General features: G+C 40.8%; 1 protein-coding gene across 1 annotated transcript; it reads left to right on the top strand.

Moving 5' to 3' along the window:
* Positions 1-5,213: 5,213 nt before the first annotated feature.
* On the top strand, positions 5,214-7,493 carry LOC116914330 (disintegrin and metalloproteinase domain-containing protein 25-like). The gene has a single exon (XM_032918555.1). The coding sequence runs from the start codon at positions 5,214-5,216 to the stop codon at positions 7,491-7,493; it is 2,280 nt and encodes a 759-aa protein (XP_032774446.1).
* The last annotated feature ends 4,282 nt before the right edge of the window (positions 7,494-11,775 follow it).

Genomic DNA, 11,775 nt, shown 5'->3' with positions numbered 1-11,775 from the left:
AGAGCTCCCAGGAATTAAACCACTACCCAAAGTTACACATGAACAGACCCATGGCTCCACCTGCATATGTAGCAGAGGATGGCCTTGTTGGGCACCAATGGGAGAAGAAGACCTTGGTCCTGCCAAGGCTAGAACCCCCCCTCACCGAAGTGTAGGGGAATGTCAAGGCGGGGAGGCAGGAAGGGGGAATTGTTGGGGAAGGGGAACACCCTCATAGAAGAAGGGGGATAGGGAATGGGATAGTGGATTTATAGATGCGAAATCGGGAAAGGGGATAATATTTGAAATGTAAATTAAAAAATCCAATTAAAAAAAAGAAGTTTGTTACAGTCGACCAAGATAAAAAGGAGGTTGGTGATCTAAAGACTGCTTTGACATCAGACGTGGAGATGTCAAGTTTGGAGCTTGCCCAGCTGGTTTCTTGTCTTGCTTTTCAAATTACAGATTAGATGAATCTCAGAAGAGACTTTGAACCTTGGACTTTTAATATTGTTGAGACTGGTATAGACTATGGAGACTTTTGAAGTTGTACTAAATATATTTTTGCATTACACTATGTTTAGGTATGGTCCTCATAGACTCACGTGTTTGAACAAGCTTATGGGTGCCAAAGAGTGGAATCTGATGGTTTGTATATGCTCAGCCCAGGGAGTGGCACTATTAGAAGTTATGGTCCTATTGGAGTAGGTGTTTCGCTGTGAGTATAGGCTATAAGACCCTCATCCTGGCTTCCTTGGAAGTAATTATTCTGCTAGCAGCCTTCTGATGAAGATGTAGAACTCTCTGCTCTCCCTGCACCTTTTCTGCCTGGACAGTGCCATGCTCCCACCTTGAAGATAATGGACTGAAACTGTAGGCCAGCCCCAATTAAATGTTGTGCTTTATAAGACTTGCATTGGTCATGGTGTCTGTTCACAGCAGCAACATCCTAACTAAGACAGTCATGAAATTTCTGTCCTACCATTCGTTTAAGTGATGTATTGTAATTATTGATATCTAGGTGTTGAGCCAAACTTGCATCTGTGGAATGAAGCCAACTTAACCACATTGAATAATCTTTTTGGTGTATTCTTTTAAAATTAATCTGTGATTATATTCATTTGTTTAAATAATTTATATGCAATATATATGATTATGATTTACCTTCTCCCAACTCCATCCAGATACTTTTTACCTCCCTATCCACCCACTCAACTTCATGTTTTTTCTCTTTCAAAAACAAAAACTAAAATTAAAACGAACAAAAAAGGAAACAAGAGAAAAATGCCAAAACAAAATAAAAATGAAAGAAAAACCCATACACACACAAAAAAGAAATAGAACTTAGAGTTCATTTTGTGTTGGCCAACAACTGGGCATGGGGCCTGCACTCAGGTGTGGTTGATACACTCAGAGGCACTGAACTTGAGAAACCGCTATCCCTCCTCCCATCGATTATCAATTGCAAATGATTTCTTGGTTAGGGACAGGAGCTCCTGTTCCCTTCCCCTCTCAGTGCTTGAACCCCATCTACATGGATACGTTGCCGACCTTGTGTATGCTAACCGTCTCTGTGAGTTTACTTGTGCCACTCAGCTGTTTTCGTGACGTCATCTGTAGCTTCCGACTCTTACAATCCCCTGCCTCATTTTCCACATAGATTCCCAAGTCTTAAGGGAAGGGGTTTGAGAGAGACATCTAGTTTTGGACAGAATCTTCCAAAGTCTCTCACTTCCTGCTCACTGTCCACTTGTGAGTCTCTGTGTTAATATCCATCTACAGCAAGGAAAAGCTTTTCTAATGAGGATTAGGGAGGGCACTGATTTCATGGATACAGCAGTTCTTCATGAGGATTCCTTTTTATTTTGCAAAGTTCCTTTATCAGAATATCAGTACTAATTTTTCCTTAGAGCCATGACCCATCTAATGTCAGGTTCTTGGCCACTTTAGCAGTGTCTTGTATGAATTACATCTCATGGAGTGGGCTTCAAACTTCTTCTTTACGAAAATGTGTTTGGCTAATCCCATGACATTTGTACCACGATTACACCAATATATCTTTCACATAGGTTACTCTTATAGGTCTTGGGGCTTTAGTTGGTGATAAGAATGACTGCGTTTGACTGGTACAACCATTCTGGACGTCAGTCTGGAGGTTCCTCAGAAAATTGCACATTGAACTACCTGAGGACCCAGCTATACCTCTGTTGGGCATATACCCCAAAGATGCCCCAACATAAAACAAAGACACATGCTCCACTATGTTCCTAGCAGCCTTATTTATAATAGCCAGAAGCTGGAAAGAACCCAGATGCCCTTCAACAGAGGAATGGGTACAGAAAATGTGGTACATCTACACAATGGAGTACTACTCAGCTATCAAAAACAATGACTTTATGAAATTCATAGGCAAATGGATGGAACTGGAAAATATCATCTTTAAGGGCTTCTACCTGTGTACCTATGTTCTCCTGTATTTCTTTAAGGGAGTTTTTATGACCTTTTTAAAGTCCTCTATCATCATCGTGTGATGGGATTTTAGATCCAAATCTTGCTTTTCAGGTGTGTTGGGTTATTCAGGACTTGCTGTGGTTGGAGAACTGGGTTCTGATGGTGCTAAGTAGCATTGGTTTCTGTTGCTTATGTCCTTTCACTTGCCTCTTGCCATCTGGTTATCTCTTGTGTTAGCTCTCCTTGTTGTCTCTTACTGGACCCTATCCCTCCTTAAGTATATGGTCATGTGATCCTGGATGTGTCAGAAATCTTGGTGGACAAGCTGCCTCTGAGTGTGGGCAGAGTGGATGAAGATCCAGAACCCAGAGTCTGCTCCTGGGCTCCAGTGCAAGCTGGAAGGAAATTTTGCCTCTGCACAGGGGTGTCTACGTCCCTGTGTCCCACAGTAGTCCCAGTTAGGCCAGGCATTGAGGGAGTGTTGTGGGTCTCACCTGTGACCCTGGCTTTGTTGGAAGTCCTGGAGGAAAGGCTTCCACTGGGTGTGGGTCTAGAAATTTCTTAATATCTCATCATTCGATAGGTTGTGTTATTTAATCTCCCAGCATTTATGTGTGTTTGGTGTTTTCTGTAATTTTGATATGTGCCTTCAATTCATTATGATCAGATAGAATACAAATAATTAATTTCATTTCACTACATTTGGGAAGACTTCCATTCTTTCTTAGTATTCTATTTATTTTAGACAATGCTTCTTGGATACTAAGGGTATTTGCTCTGCCCTTATTAGAAAGATTATTTTGTAGTTTTCTGTTGAATCCAATTCATCTATGATGTCATTTAATGCTGATGCTTATTTAATTATGTTTTCCCTGGACTCTGGGGTTCAACTGAGTCCATGCAGGCAACATGATCAAAAAAAAGTACAGAAGGTATAATAATTATATGACTTTGTATAATAGTTATATGACTTTGTGGAAATGCAGAGTGGTAGTAAGAAAAAGAAGTTAATTCACTTTGAATTTATGAAGCCTACTAGGAAATCTGATTCCTCATACTGAGGAGTCAATAGAAAGCAAACTCGTTTGAGCTAGTACAGGCATGGGGGTAGAACCTTAGCAAGTTGCACTGTTCTGTGTCCTGAGAGTTTCTTGTTGCTAAGCAGTTCAATCTAGAACTCAACTGTATGAGAGAGAAAGAATGTGGGGACCAATATCTCTTTGTCATGGAAAGTCTCAAGAAAAAGCTACAGTGCAGTTGTGACACGACGCAAGCTATCATTAGACAAGGTCATGGACATTGTCATTTCACCTGCTAGTAAGTCATTCAAGAATTAACACTAGGCATAGAAGCACAAATAATTAGACTATGAGTTCATACAGGAACACACACCTTGACACTTACTCAGTATTTCAAACCATAACTAGATAAAAGAATTATATCTGTCTTCTTTCCTACTCTGCTCTATTTATTTGATTGGTCACTCTAAACCTTTTTAATGTGTGGCTACTCTGCCTTGAATAACACTGAGGTAGACACTATATTAGAAAAATGCTAGGTAGAGTGTATGGTACAGAGACTGATGCATTTGATGAAGCTATGGAAAGAAAAGAATGGAGAAAAGATTTTTAAAATCAAATTTAAGGTTTTTATAGTACATGGCACTGTGTACTGTATGAATGAAAAAGTTATAATCACTCAAGAACTATAACATGTTGAGTCATTGTATAAATTATTGTACACGGTAAGAAGAAAACCAAGATCATATTATTTTGTTTTTCTTTGAGAAGATTGCAGGACATTTTAAGAAAAAATTATGAATTCATATTGATTAATTATCAAGAGTATCACGTCAGTAATGATTAGACCTTTCCCATCAGAACAAAAACTAGTATTAAAAACTATCAAATGAATTTCACGAAAATATATTTCCTTAGAAATGGAAATATAAAAGACAATAAGTAATATATGCCTATACTTCAAGCTCTCGAATGGGAGCCAGAGGCTAAAGGACCATGAAATCAAAGCCAGGCAAGGTGATATACTGAAATCCCGTCTTTAAAAACAACAGCTTGAAACCCACAAACATAGAGAATACCTGAGGATATTATAATGGTGCTCCCAATTTAAAACTTTTGTCCAAAATAGATCCTAGATCTCTTGGTGTCTTGAACAATAAGCTTACAGAGTGTGTGTGTGTGTGTGTGAATAGTCCTGTGCGTGTGTGTGTGTGTGTGTGTGTGTGTGTGTGTGTGTGTGTGTGTGTTGAAATAAAAAGTAATGTGAGCAGTATTTACAAATCTCTCCTAACTAACGTAACATAACAATTCACTGTTGGCAATTGAAAAAAACAATTTTATTTTTTCTAGATTAACAGATAGATGATGGATAGATAGATAGATAGATAGATAGATAGATAGATAGATAGATAGACAGTCATTATTCACTGACAACTTTGCTTTAAATATTTATTGTAGGCATATAAACTCATGGATTTAAAATCCATGAGTTCTCTGTCTAGGTTCAGAGAACACCAATCTTGGAAAATTAAAATTTTCACTTACCCCCAGAGTTTGACTGTATTCCAACAAAATCAAACAGCAAATCTAATGCACTTTGTAGAGCCATGCCTTTGAACTATACCTCAGCTATATTAAGCCATCTTTCTCTTCCACCATGGCCTGCCTATAACTGAGATACTCCAATTTCTGTCATTTCATTCAGTCTCACTGCTCTAATGCAACAACGCAGCCAGAAGACAGACCATTAAAAGCCAGCACTGCATGCAAACAAGACAAAGGGCATCCCCCTTTGCTGTCTCAGAGGACAAGGTAGCTATGGATAAAACTGTGGTACACACAAAACTACCTCATCTATACCTCTGGCTGAAGATATTGATCATTCTTTCATCATGGCCCTTGACTGGGTATGCTCAACACACCAGCCTCCCAGAAGTAGTGATACCCTTACAAGTCACAGGCAACAGACCAATGTGGGCTATGGGATGGCTGACCTATAGCCTGCACTTTGGGGGCCAGAAACATTTTATTTACATGAAGGCCAAGAAGTTCTTGGTATCTAGGCTCCTCTCTGTATTCACCTACACTAAGCAAGGTGCTCTACACAAGGACCAGCCTTATGTCCAGAAGGATTGCTACTACCATGGCTATATGGATGGAGACCCAGAGTTCATGGTTGCTATTACCACCTGTTCTGGAGGCTTTCAAGGAATATTACAGGTAAATGGCACAGTATATGAAATCAAGCCCAAGAACCTTTCTGCCACGTTTGAACATTTGGTTCTTAAGATAGACCGTGAGGGGACAGAATTACTTCCCATGAGATGTGCACTGACAGAAGAGATAGCACGGCAATTGAAGCTTCAGAAGAACGAGAACCTCACTCTGATGCAAAGCCACTACGAAGGATGGTGGACTCACAAGCGTTTTCTTGACCTGGCATTGGTTATTGACCGTGAGCGAATTCGTTATCTTAACGATAATAGTTCACACGTGTTAGTGGAAGTATTCACCATTATCAATATAATAAATAAAATTTATCAGACATTGGATCTCGAGCTAGTTTTACTTGGAGTTGAGCTGTGGAATGAAAGAAATCACGTGCCCATACATAACATAGATGTCCTCCTATATGAATTTTGTATTTGGAAGACTCGCAGTCTTAATTTTCGTATTCCAAATGACATTGCACATCTTTTTGTGAATCATCATTTTGGTATTTACCTTGGTTTAGCTTATGTTGGAACGGTCTGTATGCCATCTCTTAATTGTGGAATTGATCGTCTGATAGGACATAATCTGTTTTATTTTGGACAAATTATAGCACATGAGATGGGTCATAATTTGGGTATGCGGCATGATGAAGGATCATGTACCTGTGGAGCAAAATATTGCTTAATGGCTCCAACAGACAGAGGCATCCAGAAGTTCAGTAACTGTAGTTATTCTGCCTTTTGGACAACATATGCTACTGCCAACTGTTTGCGCAAGGAAATGAAGCCATTAAGTAGCCTCAAAAGCAAGCACTGTGGGAATGGAGTGGTCGATGATGGAGAGCAGTGTGATTGTGGATCTGCAGAAATGTGTGCAAGAGATCCATGTTGTAAGTCCAGCTGCACCCTCAAAGACGGGGCTACCTGTGCTTTCGGACTCTGTTGCATACATTGCCATATCATGCCATCAGGCACAGTTTGCAGAGAACAGGTCAATGAATGTGACCTTCCAGAATGGTGCAATGGCCATTCATATAAGTGTCCTAATGACGTTTATTTGCTTGATGGGAGCCCCTGTCAAGGTGGTGGCTACTGCTATGAAAAGAGATGTAATAACCGAAATGAGCAGTGTAAGCAAATCTTTGGCCAAGAAGCCAGGAGTGCAGCTCAGAGTTGCTACAGAGAACTCAACACCCGAGGTGACCGTTTTGGCAACTGTGGTATGGTCAGAGATGCATACTTAAGATGTCATGACTCAGACATCCTCTGTGGCAGACTTCAGTGTGAGAATGTAACAGGCATTCCCCTTTTGCAAGACCATTCCACTGTACACTGGACTCACCTCAATGGTGTCACCTGTTGGGGGACTGACTACCATTTTGGAATGACAATCCCTGACGTTGGTTTCGTGAAAGACGGCACAGACTGTAGTCCAGAGCATGTGTGTATTAATAGAAAGTGTGTCAATAAGTCAATATGGATAAGTCAGTGTTCACCCAAGACATGCAACATGAGAGGTGTGTGTAACAATTTACACCACTGCCACTGTGACGTTGGGTGGGACCCACCATATTGCCTGGAAAGTGGCTTTGGTGGGAGTGTTGACAGTGGCCCTCTGCATTTGGAAGAAGAGAAACCTAAGGAAAGTAGGAAGCCAGTGATTCTCATTTGTATTCTTTTTGCTTGTTTTTCATTATTGTTTATTGTGTTTCTTTTTCTCTTGATTAGTTATGTAAATCAGCCCAAGAGTAAAGAATCCAATGTTCCCTCTTTAGAAAATACAGAAAATGACATTGATGTAAGGACCTCTTCAGAAACAAACACTTTGTAATTTCAAATGTGGTATCACTCTTCCTACGTTTCCCATGTCCTACCATGTATTATCTTTGAAACACTGTGTGTTTCGAAATTCAGTGACACAAAGTCCTAGAGACATTTAGTATTTCAGCATGAAAAACCTCATCGTCGTTCAATAAAGCTACGATCCTAGTACATAACTCACGGTCTTCACTCTCAGCAACTTTAGTGCTTCAGTTTCTCTTACAGTGTTCTCAGTAAAGGCCCACCTGAGGGCCTATCTACCTGTAGTTTGGGTTTTGCCTCTCTCTCAGTTCCAAATCACCTCCTTTTTATTTTGCTTATCACATGGAAACAGGATTCTTTGGTCCCATTTGCTTACGGGCAGGCCTCCCTAGTAGAACTCTTCCTCAGGGGAGGCACAGGGAGATTGGAAGCCTGGGGGAACTGTTTAACTAAAGCCCCTATCAGTGTTGCCTCAGCTGCTGTTCTCGCCGGGGTAGCATCAGAAGCTTTATTTGGCTTTTGAATACAGCATGTGACCTATGTCATGTGTGTATCCATAGAAACTGTTGTCTTTGGTCACAATGAACAGCCACCGTGGGGTCTCCAGCAGTAAATATCAGTGCCTTTGCGACCTCTGGCTGACCCTACCTCATTGTCTAATGAGGGGCTCTAAGGTAGTGTTGGTATTTGCTCATAGAGTAGACAGTGCTTCTACCAGCTTCCCACGATATAGCATTGTCACCTCCAGAGGAACAAAAAACACCTGCAAAGCAAGCTACCTCCCAAGTGCTGAGTCTTGGTTCTTTGAGCCTTTCCTGTATCACAAAGGTTCCATCCAGCACAATTTGCCAAAGCCCTCTTCAGACACTGGGGTTCCACAATCAGGGAATTCAGTCCCAGACTCTGGGCTGAAAATCCTCAGTCTCGTCATTGTAACATCCGGTCCGGAGGTGTTAGAGACACCATGCAGTTGGCGGTGTGTGGCTCTCTCAGGAGCATATTATGTCGTGTCTAGATGCTGAGTGACATGTCGCACACCTTAGCACACCAGAGAACACAGAAGGAGTCACATGCAGGAGAAGATTTTTGAATTTTCAGTCATAAATAATGTAACCTGGAGACTTTGCTTCGCACTTTGCATTCAGAATGTCTTAAAGCCTCTAAACACGTCTCAGCAACTCAAGTATATTGCATTTTTTTTTCATTTCCGAGAGTCACAATTTGTCATTTTTTAATTGAAAACATTTTTTTTCATATGGTATGTTTTGATGGTTTCCCCTTCCCTCCTCTTCTCCCAGGTCCTCCCCGCCCAAATTTATAATCCTTTTTCTTTTTTTCTTTAAACAAGCAACCAAACAGACGACAAAAAAATGGAAATCAAGATAAAAAATGATCAATTAGACGAAAAGTGTCCATGTAGAAAGCAAAGTAAAATGAGTCAAAAAAGAAACACCATTAAGCTTGTTTTCTGCTTGCTAACTATTCCTTAGCACTGGGTCTGCCTGAAGTTAATATAAACAGTGAAACTTTATTGGAGAAAAACAACTTCTGACACCGGGTATTAGTTTCAGATACCTTCTTGCTTAGCAGTAGGAGCCCATGTTACTTCCCCCCTCTTAATGCTGGAAACCTGTCTATCTTGAACCTACGTAGGGCTTGTGCATGGTGCCTGTTTCTTTTAGTTCATATGTGTAGCGGTCCTGTTATTCCTGGGAGAGACAATGTCCTTGGAGTCATACATCTGCTGTGGCTCTTAAAATCTGTCTGCCTCTTCTGCACAAAATCACCAAGCTTAGGGGGGGGTGGGGAAGCCATTGATGAAGCTATTCCATTTAGGAAAACAGTGTGTTTGTTTGTTTGTTTCTTTGTGGGTTTTGCTTGGGTTTTTGTTGTTGTTAGTTTTGATTTGATTTTGGTTTTTGGTTTTTGAAGACACAGTTTTTCTATGTAGCTTTGGCTGTCCTAGAACTGGCTCTATAGACCAGATCAAATTCATGATAGTTCTGTCTGCCTCTGCTACCCAAGTTCTGGGATTTTAAATGTGCTGCCACCACAACTCAGGGGAAAGGAGTGTTCTTAAATCTCTCAGTTGCTGTATTTTCCAACTGTGGGTTTCTGTGGGTGTTAATTCTCATCACTCTGATAGGCCTGAGTGAGAAGGCACTAATCTTTGGTTATACAGTTTGTCATTAGTAACCTTGTTATTGCAATGTTCCTTTGACAGGATAATGGTATTATACTTTCTCTGGGATCATGACCTCTCTAGACTCAGATTCCTGGCCATTTTATCACTGTCAGGCATAGGTCCCATCTTATAGTCAGAAAGTGGTTTCTCCCTGGACAGTTGTATCAAGCCGGAAGGCTTCTGTTGTAGGTGACAGGTTGGATGGCAAAGAGATAAAGATGATTGCCTTTCACCTCCATAGCATGCAGAGGAACGTCCAACACCACAGAGACTAGCCAATAAGGTGAAACTTTTGACTAGGCACACTTCTACGTGTTTGATAACATATGTAAGTGCTATCTTTTCTTATAGGGCCCTACCATAAGTTTATGAAGAGTAACAACACCCTGGCAATAGCCTGATATTTTGGGGGTTTTCTTGGGGCCCCTCAGGCCAAAAAGCTCTTAAGATGTAACTCATTCCTACCACTGAAGGTATTCCTTGACGGCATATGATGGTGATAGCTAGTTGTGGTTTTGACCGCCCTAATATTTAGTAACTCAATTTAGACTCCTTTCCTATGTATATATTTGAGAAAGATCCTACAGTAAGTTTCTATGTGGTTTTTCAAATGTCCTTTAATGATACTTATCCCTGTCCATATTCCCTCCTCTTTCTGCTCTCTTCTACCCCATCCCTTTTGACCATCCTATTCTAGTTTTGCCTTTATATATCCATAATTATACATAGTATTCATTTCTTTAGAGATCCTCTCCTCCCTTTTACTCTCTTATTTGGTTCCTGGCCCTTGTGCTTATTCTGATTGTAGAACCCATAATGAAGGCCTAAAGCATATCATCCGTACATAAAAGATAACATACAATATTTGTTGGTGTGTGGGTTGCCCAACCCAGGATGATTTTTTTTTTTCGTAAAGCAATCCACTTACCTAAACATACCATACTTTCATTTTTTTTCCTTGACAGCTAAATACTATTCCAGTGTTTAAATGTTCCAAGTTTTTATTATGCATTATCAGCTGATAGACATATAGGTTGCTTCCAAATTCTAGGTATTACGAATAAAGCAGCAATAAACATGAATTAGAAAATGTCTCTGTAGTAGAAGTGGAATGCCCAAGGGCAGTATAGCTGGATCTTAAGACTCTAATTCCAGGTTCCTTGGGAACCATCAAACAGATTTCTTTTCTTTTTCCCCCCATCTTTACTAAATTGGGTATTTCTTATTTACATTTCGATTGTTATTCCCTTTCCTGGTTTAGAAGCCAACATCCCCCCAGTCCCTCCCCCTCCCTTTCTCTATGGGTGTTCCCCTCCCCATCCTTCCCCCATTACCTCCCTCCCCACAACAATCCCGTTCACTGGGGGTTCCATTTTGGCAGGACCAAGGGCTTCCCCTTCCACTGGTGCTCTTACTAGGCTATTAATTGCTGCCTATGCAGTTGGAGCCCAGGGTCAGTCCATGTATAGTCTTTGGGTAGTGACTTAGTCCCTGGAAGCTCTGGTTGGTTGGCATTGATGTTCATATGGGGTCTTGAGCCCCTTCAAGCTCTTTCAGTCCTTTCTAAGATGCCTTCAACGGGGGTCCCAATCTCAGTTCAGTGGTTTGCTGCTGGCATTCGCCTCTGTATTTGCTGTATTCTGGCTGTGTCTCTCAGGAGAGATCTACATCCGGTTCCTGTCAGCCTGCACTTCTTTGCTTCATCCATCTTGTCTAATTGGGTGGCTGTATATGTATGGGCCACATGTGGGGCAGGCTCTGAATGGGCTTCCTTCAGCCTCTGTTCTAAAAGTTGCCTCCCTATTGCCTCCCAAAGATATTCTTATTCCCCTTCTAAAGAAGGAATGAAGCATTCCCATTTTGGTCATCCTTCTTGAGTTTCATGTATTCTGTGCATTTAAGGTAATTGGATCATTTGGGCTAATATCCACTTATCAGTGAGTGCATACCATGTGTGTTTTTCTGTGATTGGGTTACCTCACTCAGGATGATATTTTCCAGTTCCAACCATTTACCTATGAATTTCATAACATCATTGTTTTTGATAGCTGAGTAGTATTCCATTGGGTAGATGTACCACATTTTCTGTATCCATTCCTCTGTTGAAGGGCATCTGGGTTCTTTC

Source organism: Rattus rattus, chromosome 13, assembly GCF_011064425.1.
Source record: "Rattus rattus isolate New Zealand chromosome 13, Rrattus_CSIRO_v1, whole genome shotgun sequence".
NCBI classification, from domain to species: domain Eukaryota; kingdom Metazoa; phylum Chordata; class Mammalia; order Rodentia; family Muridae; genus Rattus; species Rattus rattus.
This window is presented reverse-complemented; position numbering and strand designations above follow the sequence as displayed.